Raw genomic sequence first — 21,254 nt, forward strand, 5'->3', positions numbered from 1 at the left:
CCCTTGTTTCCTCCCTTCTCCTCCATCACCTCCCTCAGTCTCCTCTCCTTCATCTGTCTCCTCTCCCCCTTGTTTCCTCTCCTTGTTTCCTCCCTTTTCCTCCTAATGTTTCCTCCCCTTGTTTCCTCCCTTCTCCTCCATCACCTCCCTCAGTCTCCTCTCCTTCATCTGTCTCCTCTCCCGTTTCCTCCCTATTCCTCCCCTGCTCTCCCATCTCCGGCTCCTGCCCCCCCCCCCCCCCCCCCCCTTCTTTCCTCCCCTCTCCTCTGTCACCTCCCTCAGTCTCCTCTCCTCCATCTGTCTCCTCTCCCCCCTTGTTACCTCCCTATTCCTCCATCACCTCCATCTATCTCCTCTCCCCCCTTGTTTCCTCTCCTTGTTTCCTCCCTTTTCCTCCTCATGTTTCCTCCCCTTGATTCCTCCCTTCTCCTCCATCACCTCCCTCAGTCTCCTCTCCTCCATCTATCTCCTCTCCCCCCTTGTTTCCTCCCTTCTCCTCCATCACCTCCCTCAGTCTCCTCTCCTCCATCTATCTCCTCTCCCCCTTGTTTCCTCTCCTTGTTTCCTCCCTTTTCCTCCTAATGTTTCCTCCCCTTGTTTCCTCCCTTCTCCTCCATCACCTCCCTCAGTCTCCTCTCCTTCATCTGTCTCCTCTCCCGTTTCCTCCCTATTCCTCCCCTGCTCTCCCATCTCCGGCTCCTGCCCCCCCCCCCCCCCCCCTTCTTTCCTCCCCTCTCCTCTGTCACCTCCCTCAGTCTCCTCTCCTCCATCTGTCTCCTCTCCCCCCTTGTTACCTCCCTATTCCTCCATCACCTCCATCTATCTCCTCTCCCCCCTTGTTTCCTCTCCTTGTTTCCTCCCTTTTCCTCCTCATGTTTCCTCCCCTTGATTCCTCCCCTCTCCTCCATCACCTCCCTCTGTCTCCTCTCCTTCATCTGTCTCCTCTCCCGTTTCCTCCCTATTCCTCCCCTGCTCTCCCATCTCCGGCTCCTGCCCCCCCCCCCCCCCCCCCCCGGTGGGCGGGTCCCTCCACTCTCGGATGTGGATCAGATGATTCGGGCTGCAGCGGACTGATCAGCACAGACATGGAGGAGTGAGTACACATTTATTTCTTGTCTGTTTCTTCTTCATGTGTGTAATTTTCTTTATGTGTGTGTGACGTGAACTGTGGCTTGAATGTGAGCGTGCGGTGCCTCGTGTGTCGTCATTGTGCGGCATCAGTCCGTCAGACGCTGAGTCAGGGTCTTTATGCAGGAAACCGCAGCGGAGCGGAATGAAACTGCGCCAAACTCCGTTCGAAAAATCAGCGATTTAAGCTGCGGACTGGAGAGTGAGAGCTGAGAGCCACTGCAGGAAGACTTTAAAGGGTTAAATCACATTAAATCTGGGCGGACTCACAAATTGTCCGGGTCTACTTTTCTGGGCGGAAGCAGACCGGACAGAGCTGGTCACTTATCAATGAGCTGCACGAGCCTTTATAATTACATATTGATCAGTTTTTGCCATGAAGGACCTGATTTATGGTCAATAGCTGCTGTTCAGTATCGCATATAGACATATACATATTTTCAAAATAAAAGCCTTTCTAGGGTCCGCTTTTGTTATTAAAAATAAACTTTATTTGTATTGAGCTTTGCAAGGGTTGGGCTGGAGGTCTCTGCAGGATCGGAGGTCTATGCAGGATCGGAGGTCTATGCAGGGTCGGAGGACTCTGCGTATGAGACTAATAATAAAACTTCTCATTGAGTCATTGTCTTCATGTCGTTTGAAAATTTGAATTCATGAGTCATCAGTTTTCATCAATAATCAATCAGTTTACTGTGTTTGACACAGCAGACGGTTAAAGGCCTGAACTCTCCTGGTTCAACGTGGTCTCTGTGAGCTCTGTTCTGGTCTCTGTGTGTAAAATGTTTGACACAGCACTTCCCTCAAAAGTGCCATCTTTTTATTTTGAAAGTGAGTTCAGTTCACTTCCTGTGTGCGGTGCTGCAGTGGGGATGGAGCCTTAGGGGCGTGTCCGTGACGGGACCAGGACCGCAGAATCAGAGGTCAGGGGCGGGTCCGTAACAGGACAAGGACTTCAGAGTCAGAGGTCAGGTGCGGGTCCGTGATGGTACCAGGACCTCAGATGTCAGGGGCGGGTCCGTGACAGGACAAGGACTTCAGAGTCAGAGGTCAGGGGCGGGTCCGTGATGGTACCAGGACCTCAGAGGTCAGGGGCGGGTCCGTGACAGGACAAGGACTTCAGAGTCAGAGGTCGGGGCGGGTCAGGGGTGGGTCCGTGATGGTACCAGGACCTCAGAGGTCAGGGGCGGGTCCGTGACAGGACAAGGACTTCAGAGTCAGAGGTCGGGGCGGGTCAGGGGTGGGTCCGTGATGGTACCAGGACCTCAGAGGTCAGGGGCGGGTCCGTGACAGGACAAGGACTTCAGAGTCAGAGGTCAGGGGCAGGTCTGTGATGGGACCAAGACTTCAGAGTCAGAGGTCAGGGGCGGGTCCATGACAGGACCAGGACTGCAGACAAACTGCTGACTCACATTTTCAAACTGACCACTCAGACCTGCTGTCTCATTACCCATCATGCCTCTGTCCTTAAAATCCACCAGCGTTCTCTGGTCAATAACTGATCGATCAGAATCAGCTGCTCAGATCTGAAGCACACTTCAGTAACTGGACTGAACTGGATCTGACCCCTCAGAGTGTCTGTTGTGGAGTCTCCATGGAGCCGGACAGCAGCTTTGTTCAGGATCCTTTGAGTTCAGATCCACTGAAACAAAACTGTGCTGAGCTCAGCGAATCGGCTGGTCCCAGTTTAACTGTTTCACAGCAGAACCCTGACCCTCATCAGTCCTGGAGTCCACGTGGGACTCAGCAGGGACCCTGACCCACATCGGTCCAGGAGTCCACGTGGGACTCATTATGTGTTCACATAAAAGTTTTTTTCCACAGAACAGCACACGGTTTACCTGAACAGGTGATCCACCTCCAGGACTCTGAACTAATCAATCAACACAACCAGGGAGCTTCAGTGGCAGCGAGCTAACAGCTACCGGCTAACACTCATGTTTATCTGCAGCCTGACTGGCTGCAGATAAACTGCAGTCCTGAGACTCAAACATCCAGACCCAACAGAGTTCAGAGCCACCAACCGTGTACAGGTTTGGACTCCCAGCTAACGTTGGGTCCAGATTCACACTTGAACATCAGAGCCGCTTCATTTCCTTCATATTTTATTTAGAGCCGCTTCATTTCCTCAGTCTGAAACCGGATCCAGGAACTTCCCGTTCACATTCAAATATAAATGGGTTATTGATCATCAGACTGTGGCTCCACCCACAACCACAACCTCCTGGGTGAGGCGGCCTGTGATTGGACGGACTGATGTAACGGCTGAAACATGGTGAACTCTGATGTGTCTGTCTGTCCTCAGGGTGAATGACGGCGACTGTCAGCAGGACCGACTGCAGCTCCTCGCAGTGAGTCCAGTTTACATACTGTCAGTGAATGCACCACCTCAACACAGACCTGTATAAATACACACGCCTGTATAAATATACAAATACACACACTATGAACATGTGCGTATTTTTACATGTGATATAAACCTCCAACAGCAGCAGATATTTCCCCACTGTCAGCTGATCTGAGGTCTGTTTCAAAGCTCTTTCACTAATGCACTTGATTGATCCACACACACACCTGTGTAACTCGATCATCCTGCTGTCTCAGGCCTCAGCAGTAACTGCAGTACTATAAGTAGTATTACTGTGTGTACATCCGCGATAATACTGTGTACTGTGTGTTTCCTTTGCAGGTGTCAACCGGTTGAAAAGCATTAACACATTGATAGTTTGCATGTGAGATGTGGTCAGAGCAGTGTAAGGGTTTGAAGTGTAAGAGCCTAAAGCAGCACATTGTAACGGCTGGAGCGTCGTCAGTTGGTATGTGTAAAGGCTGAAAGCTGCTGGAGCGTCGTCAGTTGGTATGTGTAAAGGCTGAAAGCGGCTGGAGCGTCGCCAGTTGGTATGTGTAAAGGCTGAAAGCTGCTGGAGCATCGCCAGTTGGTATGTGTAAAGGCTGAAAGCGGCTGGAGCGTCGTCAGTTGGTATGTGTAAGGCTGAAAGCGGCTGGAGCGTCGCCAGTTGGTATGTGTAAAGGCTGAAAGCGGCTGGAGCGTCGCCAGTTGGTATGTGTAAAGGCTGAAAGCGGCTGGAGCGTCGTCAGTTGGTATGTGTAAAGGCTGAAAGCTGCTGGAGCGTCGTCAGTTGGTATGTGTAAAGGCTGAAAGCGGCTGGAGCGTCGTCAGTTGGTATGTGTAAAGGCTGAAAGCGGCTGGAGCGTCGTCAGTTGGTATGTGTAAAGGCTGAAAGCGGCTGGAGCGTCGTCAGTTGGTATGTGTAAAGGCTGAAAGCTGCTGGAGCGTCGTCAGTTGGTATGTGTAAAGGCTGAAAGCGGCTGGAGCGTCGCCAGTTGGTATGTGTAAAGGCTGAAAGCGGCTGGAGCGTCGCCAGTTGGTATGTGTAAAGGCTGAAAGCGGCTGGAGCGTCGCCAGTTGGTATGTGTAAAGGCTGAAAGCGGCTGGAGCGTCGCCAGTTGGTATGTGTAAAGGCTGAAAGCGGCTGGAGCGTCGTCAGTTGGTATGTGTAAAGGCTGAAAGCGGCTGGAGCGTCGTCAGTTGGTATGTGTAAAGGCTGAAAGCGGCTGGAGCGTCGTCAGTTGGTATGTGTAAAGGCTGAAAGCTGCTGGAGCGTCGTCAGTTGGTATGTGTAAAGGCTGAAAGCTGCTGGAGCGTCGTCAGTTGGTATGTGTAAAGGCTGAAAGCTGCTGGAGCGTCGTCAGTTGGTATGTGTAAAGGCTGAAAGCGGCTGGAGCGTCGTCAGTTGGTATGTGTAAAGGCTGAAAGCGGCTGGAGCGTCGTCAGTTGGTATGTGTAAAGGCTGAAAGCGGCTGGAGCGTCGTCAGTTGGTATGTGTAAAGGCTGAAAGCGGCTGGAGCGTCGTCAGTTGGTATGTGTAAAGGCTGAAAGCGGCTGGAGCGTCGTCAGTTGGTATGTGTAAAGGCTGAAAGCGGCTGGAGCGTCGTCAGTTGGTATGTGTAAAGGCTGAAAGCGGCTGGAGCGTCGTCAGTTGGTATGTGTAAAGGCTGAAAGCTGCTGGAGCGTCGTCAGTTGGTATGTGTAAAGGCTGAAAGCGGCTGGAGCGTCGTCAGTTGGTATGTGTAAAGGCTGAAAGCGGCTGGAGCGTCGTCAGTTGGTATGTGTAAAGGCTGAAAGCGGCTGGAGCGTCGCCAGTTGGTATGTGTAAAGGCTGAAAGCGGCTGGAGCGTCGTCAGTTGGTATGTGTAAAGGCTGAAAGCGGCTGGAGCGTCGTCAGTTGGTATGTGTAAAGGCTGAAAGCGGCTGGAGCGTCGCCAGTTGGTATGTGTAAAGGCTGAAAGCGGCTGGAGCGTCGTCAGTTGGTATGTGTAAAGGCTGAAAGCTGCTGGAGCGTCGTCAGTTGGTATGTGTAAAGGCTGAAAGCGGCTGGAGCGTCGTCAGTTGGTATGTCTAAAGGCTGAAAGCGGCTGGAGCGTCGTCAGTTGGTATGTGTAAAGGCTGAAAGCGGCTGGAGCGTCGTCAGTTGGTATGTCTAAAGGCTGAAGTGTTTCCGTGTTTTAGGTTGTACTGTTAATTTTGAAGGTTAGCTAACTTAGCGTTCGCATATTGCGTGGCTAATGTGGCTAGCAGCCTCTGCGATGTTGAGATACTGAGGGACAATCGAGAGAAACTGAACGATAAGCCTCATTTGAAGCTCACTAACTAACGAGCGTAGTGTGTCGGATGCCTGCAGCTGCTCTTCATATTGCTTTCTGAATTTTAGTTTACAGCATTGCAGCTGTTAGTTGTTAAAGGAAGCCCATTCTGCTCTGCACCGGTGTCTGTGGTATGTAAATTGACTTGATAGACATTCCCTGAAGGTAACGATAAACTTACGTGTGAAAAAGACACGGTCAAACCACAGAAATTAGTTTGATCAATGTTCAACCAGCAGACCAGCGGTGGTGAAATATTTGTGAATGCTATGGAACAGCATTTACTGAAGAGTAAAAGTTAATTTGCAGTATAAGATCTGAAAGTGGTTGGCGTGTCCGTGATGAGAGCTCTCAGTCTCCACATGCTAGAAGCTTTAGCTTTGTGTGTCTGATTCTGTTTCCCATCATGCCCTAGGAGAAGAGGAAGTGGCAGACCGAGATCGAGAACAAGAAGCGTCAGCTGGAGGACGACCGGAGAGCTCTGCAGCACCTGAAGGTAAGACGGCAGGTTGATGGTTCACATCCCTGCTGACTATCCGCTGGGTAACGTTGCCTTCAGGGCTGACCCCAAATAGTCGAAGAGTCAATGGATGGAGCCTAATTAAACTATAAGTCTTTGCAGCGAAACGAGGATTATACCCTTTTGGTGATATGGGGTGCTCGCCGTCTGATTTTACATAGTACTACCAGTTTTCTCCCATTAAGTTGATATGCTGCCTGTTACAATATAAATTCCAACATATAATGCTGTAAATAAACATGTGAAAAGAAAAAAGTTTTTAATAAATGTTTGAAAGTGCGTGAATGAATCCTAAATTGTAACCCTAACCCTTAAGGAAGGGGCGCCAATGCAAATGTGTGGGTGTAGTGGCAGCAGAGGAACACTTGCTGAGGAGACCGAGCCTCAGCAGCACTGTTGTTGAGTTGTCTGCACCGAACACGGGACGTGCAGATCATTTTTCACCATTGATGAACCACACAAAGAATATTATGTTGCTTTTAATAAGTTACTTGAAATAGACCCGCGGGGAACTGCAACGTGCGTGCAGATGTCGGCCTCACGGCATGCACGCTAAACTCTGCACAAGAAATGTGCAGTGTAAGTTACAGTGAGAAACGAACAGAGACTGCGGCTCTGTAGCTTCTCCAGATTAAAGCGGATTCACCGTGAGTAACGCCCCCCACTCACAGTCACCGCCACACAAATACACACGTGATTCGAATATCAGTCGACTATAGGCGTCGGTTACCTCACGAAGTCCAGAACGCTTGCCAGTCCTGAAGCCAGCGGCCTGGGCTCGGCTGTCCTATCGACAATAAAAGCTAACGATAAGATAACTAATACATTAAATAACACATTGTAGTCTGTTCTTACAAGGTACAAGGAAGGTTTATTTGTTTGTTTGAGTGAAATATAGTTTGTAACTATACTGCAACATTTAGTCCACATCAAAATAAACTCAGTTTTAAAAATTAAATAAACTACGATGAGTGGAGCAGAGCTGAGGATGAATTAGAGTTTAAGAGTCTGACGGCTTGGGGGGAAAAGCTGCTCTGCAGTCTGGTGGTGCGGCAGCAGAAACTTCTACATCTCTTCCCAGCATGCAGCAGGGTGAACAGGCTGTGGCTAGGTGGGTTCTGTCCTTCAGTATCCTTTGGGCTCTGCAGGCACCTCACCGACATCACTCTGGAGATGGGTACCAACGATCTTCTGTTTGACTACACCGCTGCAGAGCGCTCCGGTCCTGGCCCGTGCATATCTAAAAGCATATGTAAGCATAATAAAGGTCTTAAAACAAAATTTTGACACGGGGTCAGATACAGCCGCTGCTGATCGCGTCACTCTTATTAGAATTTAGCTCAAACTACCAACAGCAACAGTAACACTGAATGAAAGCAATAAAAAAGTCTGAGAAATATACGCTAAAACATTCACAACAATATAAACCAGCTAATGACCACACACAGTAAGCCAGGAGCCCCTGTGGCCCTTGAGGGCCAGCTGGCCTTGTATTGAGAGGGATTTATCTTACAGCGTAGATCCAGAGGTGTGGCGGCCCAAAGCTTTGAGTCTGCGAACAGCTGCAGAGTAAAATATCTGCAGCTGATCTCGGATCAGACAGAAACGCTGCAACTGCTTTCACCCCAGACTCGCAGCCGCGGCTTTGAAATAACTGAGTATTTTTAATGCAGACTGATCACATGACACATCCACTCTCAGAAACACGTCTGCTTCAGATATCATCTGATCTGAACCTGATTCTGCAAAATCCACAAAAGGGGACCAAACTGAGCCAAAGTAAAGATGAACACAGATAATATATAGTCATGTATATGTGTATATATATTTATGTATATGTATATATGTGTGTGAAAAAGTGTTTGCCCCCTTCCTGATTTCTTATTTTTCTGCATGTTTGTCACACTGAAATGTTTCAGATCATCAGACAAATTGTAATATTAGACAAAGATGACACAAAATGCAGTTTTTAAATGAAGGGTTTTAGGGGAAGGGGAAGAAGGGGAAAAAATCCAAACTGACATCATGGCCCATCGGTTGGTAACTTGTGTGAACTTGACGGCAGAGATATCCCAGCTAGCAAGAATGTTCTCCCCAAGAACACAAGCCCGTTCTTTGCATTCTTGGTTTTGGATTCCCCCGTTTGAAAAGAGAGGAAAACACATGACTTCCTCTGTGTTTAAACATTTATTTCCACAAACAGTCGGCTCGCTGAACGAGGCTGCTGACGAGTTAAAGAAGTAGGACGTGTTGTAATGACATAAAATAGTGTTTTATTTCCATAACGTGTTTTTACAAGCAGCATCACATCCACACGCCGGCGCTCAGCGTTTGGCTCCACGAACATCTGATAACAGTATATGAAACTCTGCTCTCCTATTGGCTCGACTGACGCTCTGAAAACAGCATCAGTTTAAATGTAATTTGTCTCCTGTTCACCTTATTCAGGAGAATAAATTGCTGCATGCAGGTATTAATTAATCTGATTCCTGATTAAACTGTGCAACATATCTGAGGCGTTCTTTCTCCGTTTGTGTTTCTGATCCTGAATCTGGATCTTTGTGGCTGCAAATGATCTTAAATTATTATTATTTTTTTTTTGTGCCACTATTTATTCAGAAAGGCTTTAAGCCTGGAATACTCAGAGGGAATATTTGGATTTATTTTCCACCTCTTCATTTCAAAGCGTTACATCCTTCTGCCGTGTGCGGCGCCTTTTCTCTTTTCTCCTCCTTTACTTACAGGACGCACATTGGATCACAACCTTTGCGTGGGAAGTGGCGTCCGCACGTTTCCAGCCCTGTTTTGAACGTACGCACCGTTTAGAAATGAGACCCCAGATGTCTTTAGCACGTCACATAGACCCAGGTGAAACACGTCCAGCCTCAGCCAGTACGAGCACAGCCAGAGATGTACAGCCAGCAGCTCAGACCCTAATGAAACAGTTGCTCCACCAAATGACCCAGCAGACTGGCCCCGAATCTTATCAGACTTCATGAGGGCCAAGTTAGTGTGCAGAGGTCTGTTCAAACCAGCACTGGATTTGTCTAGTAGAGGTTTCTATTCAGGCTTCTCACAGAGGGAGGATTGCAGTGAGAGCATTGTGGTGTCAGGTGTGACTGTGCGGCAGCTCTGTATTTGCTCTATGAAGCCGAGTTCACACTGCACGGTTTATAGCCCGATGTGCCGCTTGACGACCGTCAGGCTGTGATCGTGAGTAAATCAGCGGTCGATCGGCGGTCACCAGTCGTTATGTGTGAACTAATCAATGACGCATCAAAAAGCTCCCCGACACATTTCTGACACATCGCAGACGTCTGGCAGATATCTAGCACGCCAAATATCTGGAGGAGTTGGCTGACTTGACATCCAGCCAATGAGAGCAGGCAGCTACTTTTTCACTGCAAAACCCTTTTTACTCCCCTCCAGCTCTCTGTAGCTCAGACGATCCCTGCTGTGCTGAACCATCTTTATAATAACAAACAACAGCTGTTTCCTGTGCAGGATTGCCCCATTTCCCATTTAACATTTCACGTGTGTTTTCCTGACTAAACGTGGTTTGGAGACCAGCATCGGGTCACAGATCCGCTGTCAGCTCGTGTAGTTCGACTGTCACCGAAAAGTCACGTAATGTGAACGCCACAACGACTTCAAGACACTTCACAAGACGGCGAGCTGTGTAGTGTGAACAGCACGGCCATCGGCCGACGCTGAAAGTCGTGTAGTCTGCACGAGCCTTGAGTCGCAGCCAGTCTGTGACCGAGTGGTAATGTAGCTGGTAGAGTTTGCCATAGAAACCAGCCAGGTCTGTGTGGGACTGTGAGCTGCACTTTATGAGAGGTGCTGAAGTCAACATGTGTGGCTTTTTGGTGAGATTGTGAACTGAGAAGTGTTTCAGTTAGTTTTGGTTTCCGCCTCCTTGTCTCATCTTAATATACCCAATGTCCCAAACGTGGTTCTTTGTCTGTCAGACGGTCTGAAGGAGATACTACCACACCAGCAGGGCAATAATGTAGACTTATCCCCCCACAGTATAGGAAATATCCACTGCGACTCAGTTTTCCTTACTGTGACTCACTATAACTTATGATGCTGTATTCAAACCTGCCTTGAGTCATTTTAAATAGATAGATTGCGTTTTGTAAGATTAATAGATTTTGATGTGTAGTACTTTTTGTCGTGGAAATTATATTCCTGGTGAGGGGCTGAGCAAATAATTCAGTTACAACAAACTGTTGCCTTTGAAGAATTTATTTAACAAAAGAGAATAAACAGAAAAGTACTACAACACAAATCAGCTGGACCAGAGGTTCTGTCTCCTAAGACAGTCACTAACATCTGGCCCCAAGCAAAGGGATGCATCATCATTTACACAGTCTAGGTTTCTGTGTTTTGGGGAACAGAGATCCTCTCTCGGCCTTGAATGAACATTCCAGGAGAGGAGAGGAACAACAAGAGAGGGAAAGCACCAAAAACAATCTCACAGCTCTGACCTAAACCCTAGGAAATGTGGACAGACTAACATAAGAAGTATAGGAGAGGAAAGGTTAAGGATATAATAAGGATATAATAGTAAAAGTAAAAAGTAAAAGATCATACATATAAGATTAAATGCAAGAGGACACAATTTTCTGCCATAACACTTTTACTTTTGATTACTTAAGTATTTTTAAAACCAGGTACTTTTTTACTTTTATCCGAGTAGGTTTACACTGGATGACTTTTACTTTTACTTGAGTAACATTTTTCACGTGGTAACTGTACTTTTACTTAAGTATGAAAATTGAGTACTTCTTCCACCACTAGTTGGAAGAGGGGCCCAACCAGTTATTAGGTTTAGGGGTCAATCACTTTTTCACACAGGGCCATGTAGGTTTGGAGTTTTTCCCCTTGATAATAAAAGCCTTCATTTATAAATTGCATTTTGTGTTTACTTGTGGTGATTTAATAATAATACATTTTATTTATATGCACCTTTCTGAACAGTCAAGGTCACCTCACAAAACATAATAGAACAGTACAGTAAATAATAAATAAATCAATAAAATTAACTATAATTACAGTGCATAAAATCAGGGTACATAATGAGTGATGACAGAGTGATGCCAGTTTAAAAAGATGTGTTTTCAGGCGAGATTTAAAAAAAAGTGAAAGCGAGTCAATGTTGCGGAGGTCTGGTGGAAGAGAGTTCTAGAGACGAGGGGCCGAGCGGCTGAAGGCTCTGAACCCCATGGTGGTCAAACGAGCAGGAGGTACAGTGAGGTGAACAGAAGAAGACCTAAGACTACGGGTGGGGGTGTTATATGAAGGAGGTCAGTGAGGTACCGAGGAGCGAGGTTATGAATGGCCTTGAAGGTTAGGAGCAGAGTCTTGAAATCAATGCGGTATTTAACTGGGAGCCAATGAAGCTGTTGAAGGACAGGAGTGATATGATTAATAGAAGGGGTTCTGGTGATGATCCGGGCAGCAGAGTTCTGAACCAGTTGAAGTTTATGTATGGATTTGAGAGGAAGACCAACGAGAAGAGAATTACAATAATCAATGCGGGATGTGAGCAGTGTGCGAATGAGAATGGCTGTACTAGTGGGTGAGAGAGACAGACGGAGGCGATTAATGTTACGTAAATGGAAGCATGCAGACCGAGTGACATTATTAATGTGAGCTTGAAATGAAAGTGTCGAGGATCACACCCGGACTCTTGACCGGAGAGGAGGAGGAAAATGTGGAGTTGTCAATGGTAAGAGAAAAACAGATTTAGATTTAGTCAAAGTGGATTTGGTGCCAATGAGGAGGACCTCGGTTTTGTCACTGTTAAGTTTGAGGAAGTTGCAAGAGAACCAGGATTTGATTTCCGTTCCGGCAATCAGAGAGGGGGTGGGTGGGAGAGATGTGGTAGGTTTGGTGGACAGGTAGAGCAGGATGTCATCTGCATATCAGTGGATCTGGATGTTAAATTTACGGAAGATATGGCCAAGTGGAAGCAGATAGATGATGAACAGAAGGGGCCCCAGGACAGAGCCCTGGGGAACACCAGTAGTGACAGGGGGGGTAGCTCTGATTTGAAATGTTTTGAGTTGGATGAAGTGAGTGCGGCCAGAGAGAGATGATTTAAACCGGTCCAAACCAATAGTGACTAATCTGTCAAGGAGGATGTTATGAGAGATGGTGTCAAAGGCTGTACAAACACAAGAGTTTGTCCTGATTTTAGCTTCCTTGTTCATGACTTTTGGATTCTTTTAAACATTATGATGTGAACAAGCCAGTTTTACTTATGAGTCAGAGAACATCATTCAGATTCAGATGTTTAGGAAGCACACTGTCAACCTGAAAAACAAAAATACTTTTGAAGATCACAGAGTACTTTTATACTTTTATTCTTTCATACCAATGAACCAGCGTGACTGTACTTCCTGTCTGTGTTCAAGTCGAAGGCTCTGAGGGAGCGCTGGCTGCTGGAGGGAGCTGCAGGACCAGAACAGGACGACGTGAGGAGACAGCTGGAGCAGGACAAGGCCAAGACTAGGAGCCTGGAGGAGACCATCAACAGGTCTGATCTAGTCTGATCTAATGTAGTCTAATGTAAGACCAGGAGCCTGGGAGAGACCATCAGCAGGTCTGATCTAGTCTGATCTAATCTAGTCTAATGTAAGACCAGGAGCCTGGAGGAGACCATCAACAGGTCTGATCTAGTCTGATCTAATCTAATGTAAGACCAGGAGCCTGGGGGAGACCATCAACAGGTCTAATCTAATCTAGTCTAATGTAAGACCAGGAGCCTGGGGGAGACCATCAACAGGTCTGATCTAGTCTGATCTAATGTAGTCTAATGTAAAACCAGGAGCCTGGGGGAGACCATCAACAGGTCTGATCTAGTCTGATCTAATCTAGTCTGATGTTAGACCAGGAGCCTGGAGGAGACCATCAACAGGTCTGATCTAGTCTGGTGAGATTTATGTTTAAATTACAGGAGGAAAGCCAGTTCACAGACAGACAAGTCATTGTAACCTGAGCTCCAGGCAGGATTAAAATCAACGTTTGTTGCATATTTGTTGCAGGTTGGAGCAGGAGCTGGTCAGTTTGGAAACTGGAGCCGGTTGTCAGACCATAACACACACTACTGTGAGAACACACACACACACACACACATACACACACGCAGATTACATTTTTCAGACTACAGCCACATTACCCTAGTCACTATAAACTAATCAGATTACCCTAGTCACTATAAACTAGTCAGATTACGTTAGTCGGATTACCCTAGTCACTATAAACTAGTCAGATTACCCTAGTCACTATAAACTAGTCAGATTACATTAGTCAGATTACCCTAGTCACTATAAACTAATCAGATTACCCTAGTCACTATAAACTAGTCAGATTACCCTAGTCACTATAAACTAGTCAGATTACATTAGTCAGATTACGTCAGATTACATTAGTCAGATTACCCTAGTCGCTATAAACTAATCAGATTACCCTAGTCACTATAAACTAGACAGATTACATTAGTGAGATTACCCTAGTCGCTATAAACTAATCAGATTACCCTAGTCACTATAAACTAGTCAGATTACTAGGTGAGATTACCCTAGTCGCTATAAACTAGTCAGATTACCCTAGTCACTATAAACTAGTCAGATTACATTAGTCAGATTACCCTAGTCACTATAAACTAGTCAGATTACATTAGTCAGATTACCCTAGTCGCTATAAATTAGTCAGATTACCCTAGTCACTATAAACTAGTCAGATTACATTAGTCAGATTACCCTAGTCACTATAAAGTAGTCAGATTACATTAGTCAGATTACCCTAGTCACTATAAACTAGTCAGATTACCCTAGTCACTATAAACTAGTCAGATTACATTAGTCAGATTACCCTAGTCACTATAAACTAGTCAGATTACATTAGTCAGATTACCCTAGTCGCTATAAATTAGTCAGATTACCCTAGTCACTATAAAGTAGTCAGATTACCCTAGTCGCTATAAACTAGTCAGATTACCCTAGTCACTATAAAGTAGTCAGATTACATTAGTCAGATTACCCTAGTCGCTATAAACTAGTCAGATTACCCTAGTCGCTATAAACTAGTCAGATTACATTAGTCAGATTACCCTAGTCGCTATAAACTAGTCAGATTACATTAGTCAGATTACCCTAGTCGCTATAAACTAGTCAGATTACATTAGTCAGATAACAATGGTAAGATTACAATAATCACATTACTCTAGTCGCTATAAACTAGTCAGATTACATTAGTCAGATTACCCTAGTCGCTATAAACTAGTCAGATTACCCTAGTCGCTATAAACTAGTCAGATTACCCTAGTCGCTATAAACTAGTCAGATTACCCTAGTTGCTATAAACTAGTCAGATTACATTAGTCAGATTAACCTAGTCGCTATAAACTAGTCAGATTACATTAGTCAGATTAACCTAGTCGCTATAAACTAGTCAGATTACCCTAGTCGCTATAAACTAGTCAGATTACAGTAGACAGATTACCCTAGTCGCTATAATCTAGTCAGATAACGGACACTGAAGTCCTTCCTCCTCCTCGGGTTAGAACACATGAAATAAAAACTAACAGCTCAAGGTGGCTTCCCACTGACCTCGTTTAGTCCGGTTAAACCGAACGCCACAGCGCTGGGTCAGTGTGAACGGCATACTTGAACTCTGGTGCGGACCGGACAACTGCTCCCTGGTCCGCCTCACAGAGGTGGTCTCAGACCAAGTGAACTCTGGAGCGGTTCATTTCTGGTGTTACCACCATTCGAACCAATCACAGGAAGTGTATTACTGTGTGTCCTTTCATTGGTTAAAAACGTTTACTGTTTTGCTGACGGGTGAACTAGTAGTGCGTTTGCAGCCGCCATTTCCGGACCCGGACTTTTAGGTGTGAACCCGCCCTTAAAGCCCTATATCGGACAGACCCCTGCCATAGATCTTTGAATGTTATTGTAAACCAAGCTCAGGATTACAGTAATCAGGTTACAGTTAGTAGCAAACACTAAATCATCATGACGTCTGTTCATATCGTGGCCGTAATGAACTTGCAGCCTGTAGGGGGTTCTGTTTCCTGTTGGACTTTTATCTTGAAGTTGAACTTCCTCCTTCTGTCTCTGTGCCTGCAGGTGTCTTCAGGATCAGTTACAGGTAAATTTCTTTTTGTCTGTCTGTTTCTGTCTTGTTGTTTCTCTCGTCTCCCTCTCACCGTGTCTCTGTGATCAGCTGTAGAGGTCAAAGGTCACAGCAGCCGTCAGCAGGACAGAGCTGCAGCTGCAGGTTCGATAGTTCAAGGTGAGACTCTGCTGAACTCTGTTGTGTAATCAGACTACAGTCATCAGACTGGTGAGTTTAGATTACACTTTGCAACAGACAAATTACAGTCATCAGATTATTGTAATCAGATTACAGTCATTTGGTCATATTACTCACATTACAATTGTAAAATATTAATCTGATTACAGCAGTCAGATTATATTAATACATAAATCGATTTACAGATATCAGTTTTTACAGCAGTTTTTAGACGCACATAAAAGTTCTAACACTATATATATATATATATATATATATATATATATATATATATAGTGTGTAATATGTTCAGCACAAGGCGCCGAGTCCAGAGGTGATGTTAGTGATATTTAATTAGATGAGCTTAATTGAAGGTCAGACACATTAAGCAAATACAAATCAGTGAATCAGGTGAATCTCTCAGGTGAGTGTCTCAGGTGAATCTCTCGGGCGAGTGTCTCAGGTGAATCTCTCAGGTGAATCTCTCAGGCGAGTGTCTCAGGCGAATCTCTCAGGCGAGTGTCTCAGGTGAATCTCTCAGGTGAATCTCTCAGGTGAATCTCTCAGGCGAATCTCTCAGGCGAGTGTCTCAGGTGAATCTCTCAGGTGAATCTCTCAGGTGAATCTCTCATGTGAATCTCTCAGGTGAATCTCTCAGGCCAGTGTCTCAGGTGAATCTCTCAGGCGAATCTCTCAGGCGAGTGTCTCAAGTGAATCTCTCAGGCGAGTGTCTCAGGTGAATCTCTCAGGTGAATCTCTCGGGCGAGTGTCTCAGGTGAATCTCTCAGGCGAGTGTCTCAGGTGAATCTCTCAGGTGAATCTCTCAGGCGAGTGTCTCAGGTGAATCTCTCAGGTGAATCTCTCAGGTGAATCTCTCGGGCGAGTGTCTCAGGTGAATCTCTCAGGCGAGTGTCTCAGGTGAATCTCTCAGGTGAATCTCTCGGGCGAGTGTCTCAGGTGAATCTCTCAGGCGAATCTCTCAGGCGAGTGTCTCGGGCGAGTGTCTCAGGTGAATCTCTCATGTGAATCTCTCATGTGAATCTCTCAGGCGAGTGTCTCAGGTGAATCTCTCGGGCGAGTGTCTCAGGTGAATCTCTCAGGCGAGTGTCTCAGGTGAATCTCTCAGGTGAATCTCTCAGGCGAGTGTCTCAGGTGAATCTCTCATGTGAATCTCTCATGTGAATCTCTCGGGCGAGTGTCTCAGGTGAATCTCTCGGGCGAGTGTCTCAGGTGAATCTCTCAGGCGAGTGTCTCAGGTGAATCTCTCAGGCGAGTGTCTCAGGTGAATCTCTCAGGTGAATCTCTCAGGTGAATCTCTCAGGTGAATCTCTCAGGCCAGTGTCTCAGGTGAATCTCTCAGGCGAGTGTCTCAGGTGAATCTCTCAGGTGAATCTCTCATGTGAATCTCTCAGGTGAATCTCTCAGGGGAATCTCTCAGGGGAGTGTCTCATGTGAATCTCTCAGGTGAATCTCTCATGTGAATCTCTCAGGTGAATCTCTCATGTGAATCTCTCAGGTGAATCTCAGGTGAATCTCTCAGGGGAGTGTCTCAGGTGAATCTCTCAGGTGAATCTCTCAGGCCAGTGTCTCAGGTGAATCTCTCAGGTGAATCTCTCAGGTGAATCTCTCAGGTGAATCTCTCAGGTGAATCTCAGGTGAATCTCTCAGGGGAGTGTCTCAGGTGAATCTCTCAGGTGAATCTCTCAGGTGAATCTCTCAGGTGAATCTCAGGTGAATCTCTCAGGGGAGTGTCTCAGGTGAATCTCTCAGGTGAATCTCTCAGGCCAGTGTCTCAGGTGAATCTCTCAGGTGAATCTCTCAGGTGAATCTCTCAGGTGAATCTCAGGTGAATCTCTCAGGCGAGTGTCTCAGGTGAATCTCTCAGGTGAATCTCTCATGTGAATCTCTCAGGGGAATCTCTCAGGGGAGTGTCTCATGTGAATCTCTCAGGTGAATCTCTCAGGTGAATCTCTCATGTGAATCTCTCAGGCGAGTGTCTCAGGCGAGTGTCTCAGGTGAATCTCTCAGGTGAATCTCTCAGGTGAATCTCTCAGGCGAGTGTCTCAGGTGAATCTCTCAGGTGAATCTCTCAGGTGAATCTCTCAGGCGAGTGTCTCAGGTGAATCTCTCAGGTGAATCTCTCAGGCGAATCTCTCAGGCGAGTGTCTCAGGCGAATCTCTCAGGTGAATCTCTCAGGTGAATCTCTCAGGCGAGTGTCTCAGGTGAATCTCTCAGGCGAGTGTCTCAGGTGAATCTCTCAGGTGAATCTCTCAGGCGAGTGTCTCAGGTGAATCTCTCAGGCGAGTGTCTCAGGTGAATCTCTCAGGCGAATCTCTCAGGTGAATCTCTCAGGTGAATCTCTCAGGCGAGTGTCTCAGGTGAATCTCTCAGGTGAATCTCTCAGGTGAATCTCTCAGGTGAATCTCTCAGGCGAGTGTCTCAGGTGAATCTCTCAGGCGAGTGTCTCAGGTGAATCTCTCAGGTGAATCTCTCAGGCCAGTGTCTCAGGTGAATCTCTCAGGCGAGTGTCTCAGGTGAATCTCTCATGTGAATCTCTCAGGCGAGTGTCTCAGGTGAATCTCTCAGGCGAGTGTCTCAGGCGAATCTCTCAGGTGAATCTCTCAGGTGAATCTCTCAGGCGAGTGTCTCAGGTGAATCTCTCAGGCGAGTGTCTCAGGTGAATCTCAGGTGAATCTCTCAGGCGAGTGTCTCAGGTGAATCTCTCAGGTTAATCTCTCAGGCGAGTGTCTCATGTGAATCTCTCAGGTGAATCTCTCAGGTGAATCTCTCATGTGAATCTCTCAGGTGAATCTCTCAGGCGAGTGTCTCAGGTGAATCTCTCAGGTGAATCTCTCAGGTGAATCTCTCAGGTGAATCTCTCAGGTGAATCTCTCAGGCGAGTGTCTCAGGTGAATCTCTCAGGTGAATCTCTCAGGTGAATCTCTCAGGTGAATCTCTCAGGTGAATCTCTCAGGCCAGTCTCTCAGGTGAATCTCTCAGGTGAATCTCTCAGGTGAATCTCTCATGTGAATCTCTCAGGCGAGTGTCTCATGTGAATCTCTCAGGTGAATCTCTCAGGTGAATCTCTCAGGCGAGTGTCTCAGGTGAATCTCTCAGGTGAATCTCTCAGGTGAATCTCTCAGGTGAATCTCTCATGTGAATCTCTCAGGTGAATCTCTCAGGTGAATCTCTCAGGTGAATCTCTCAGGTGAATCTCTCAGGTGAATCTCTCAGGCGAGTGTCTCAGGTGAATCTCTCAGGTGAATCTCTCAGGTGAATCTCTCAGGTGAATCTCTCAGGTGAATCTCTCAGGCCAGTCTCTCAGGTGAATCTCTCAGGTGAATCTCTCAGGTGAATCTCTCATGTGAATCTCTCAGGCGAGTGTCTCATGTGAATCTCTCAGGTGAATCTCTCAGGTGAATCTCTCAGGCGAGTGTCTCAGGTGAATCTCTCAGGCGAGTGTCTCAGGCGAATCTCTCAGGCGAGTGTCTCAGGTGAATCTCTCAGGTGAATCTCTCAGGCGAGTGTCTCAGGTGAATCTCTCAGGCGAGTGTCTCAGGTGAATCTCTCAGGCGAGTGTCTCAGGTGAATCTCTCAGGCGAGTGTCTCAGGTGAATCTCTCAGGCGAGTGTCTCAGGTGAATCTCTCAGGCGAGTGTCTCAGGTGAATCTCTCAGGTGAATCTCTCAGGCGAGTGTCTCAGGTGAATCTCTCAGGCGAGTGTCTCAGGTGAATCTCTCAGGCGAGTGTCTCAGGTGAATCTCTCAGGTGAATCTCTCAGGTGAATCTCTCAGGTGAATCTCTCAGGCGAGTGTCTCAGGTGAATGGCCATAAACAGGCTCGCTAGCTAGTAGCTGTTGGACGTTGAGAGAGGATTGGAGCTGGGTCCTGACGCCCCGCTCCACGATGTGTCTCTGTCTGATTGGCACCTTACCTCCAATCTGTCTCTGTGCCCGCCTCCTTTCTCTCCCATGAACCTTTGCAGAGGTCAAAGTTCACAAAAGCCCCCGAATGATCAAACCGAGAGAGGCGACAGAGGAGATGAAGAGAGGTGAGTCCCAGAGGAAGCCCTTTGTTTGTTGATGTCCTGAAGATGTCTGTGAAGGTTCTCAGTCATCCAGGTCATAGTTATCCAACGATGGTTGAGGTCCAGGGCAACTGGACTTTATTGAAGATGCTAGAAGACGTTTCGTCCCTCATCCGAGAGACTTTCATTTCTGACTGACTGGTAGGGAAACTCTATTTAACGTCAGTGGGATCGTTGGCTAGGATCGTCAATACCGCTGGTTCGTTAGTGCTCCTGGCTGTGGTAACGACAGTCTTCATGGTCATTAGAGCCACCCGAGGCCAAGACTGAACGACCATCGTTGGTATCTTCACCGGAGGCCAAGAGGAAATACTTGTTGAGTTTCCTGGGAAGTGATGAAAGGACAGCATTGTAAGTGGGGGATAAGTGGTGGCGTAGACCCCCTCCCCTGTTCAGAGATGGCTTCTCAACCTGGGTGTAGATGCTTCCTTGACACCTCTTTCAAACCATCCATCTTCCAACGTGCAGAGAACCATCTCTGTCTAAAATGTGCACCTGGTGGTCCTCATACGAGTGTCCTCTGTCCTTCAGACTGCAGAGTCTTGACCTGAGGAGTTGGCCCTTCTGTGTTGAGCCATGTGTTTGTGTAGTGGTTGTTTAGTCTCCCAATATAGAGATGCTGGTCCACCCCAAAGACCGCACACCCAAACAGAAGAAAAGCAATCTAGTGTATGCGGTCCAATGCAGTGAGGAATGCACAGACCTGTATATTGGGAGACTAAACAACCACGACACAAACGCATGGCTCACACAGAAGGGCCAACTCCTCAGGTCAAGACTCCAGTCTACTTACATCTGAAGGACAGAGGACACTCGTTTGAGGACCACCAGGTGCACATTTTAGACAGAGAAGATGGATGGTTTGAAAGAGGTGTGAGGGAAGCCATTTACACACGAGTTGAGAAGCCGTCACTTCCCAGGAAACTGAACAAGCATTTCCTCTTGGCCTTCGGTGAGATGCCAACTATGGTCGTTCAGACTTGGCCTCGGGTGGCTCTAACGACTTTGAAGACGTCGTTACGTCTTCCAGTATCTTCAACCAAGTCCAGCTGCCCTTGACCTCAACCATCGTTGGATGATGTCCTGAAGTTAGCTCTAAATGGCTGGTTCAGCTGTGACAGCAGAAACCCGCTTGCTGAGACAACATGGCCGCCTGCTGAACTGTCACCGCACTCAGGACGGACAGACTGCGTCCAAATCACTTCCTGTTTACTGTATTTAATGTTTAGAACATTTGGATGATCAATATGGAGCCCAAACACTCGCACTGGACCAGAACAATGTAATGACATGCAGACCACAACCCGACTGCTCACTGTGAACTAGAGAGGGACGAGAGGACCAGCAGATCCAGACCGGACTCTGTGTGAGAACTGAGACCCAGCAGGGCAGCAGGAAGCTTGCAAGCACAGATCCAGACCCAGACCCCATGCAGATCCAGACTCCACAGCTCCAGAGCCAGAAAACCTGCAGGAAGTGATAGGAGGAGAGAGGAGAGACGAGAAGCACAAGACTACCGGAAAGGGAGAAGTTGCGTAGTAACATGCA

At 47.0% G+C, this 21,254-nt stretch overlaps 1 protein-coding gene across 1 annotated transcript; it reads left to right on the forward strand.

Annotated features, from left to right (window-relative positions):
- The first annotated feature begins 1,019 nt into the window (after nucleotides 1-1,019).
- LOC119888962 (paralemmin-1-like) lies at nucleotides 1,020-19,947 on the forward strand. The gene is made up of 7 exons (XM_038699774.1): nucleotides 1,020-1,093; nucleotides 3,431-3,476; nucleotides 6,206-6,286; nucleotides 12,736-12,857; nucleotides 13,366-13,429; nucleotides 15,454-15,475; nucleotides 19,605-19,947. The coding sequence occupies exons 1-7, from the start codon at nucleotides 1,086-1,088 to the stop codon at nucleotides 19,700-19,702; spliced, it is 441 nt and encodes a 146-aa protein (XP_038555702.1). The 5' UTR covers nucleotides 1,020-1,085; the 3' UTR covers nucleotides 19,703-19,947.
- The last annotated feature ends 1,307 nt before the right edge of the window (nucleotides 19,948-21,254 follow it).

This window comes from Micropterus salmoides, unplaced genomic scaffold, assembly GCF_014851395.1.
Source record: "Micropterus salmoides isolate LMB-PRFRI ecotype aquatic unplaced genomic scaffold, ASM1485139v1 Ms_hic_scaffold_5, whole genome shotgun sequence".
In the NCBI taxonomy this organism is placed as follows: Eukaryota; Metazoa; Chordata; class Actinopteri; order Centrarchiformes; family Centrarchidae; genus Micropterus; species Micropterus salmoides.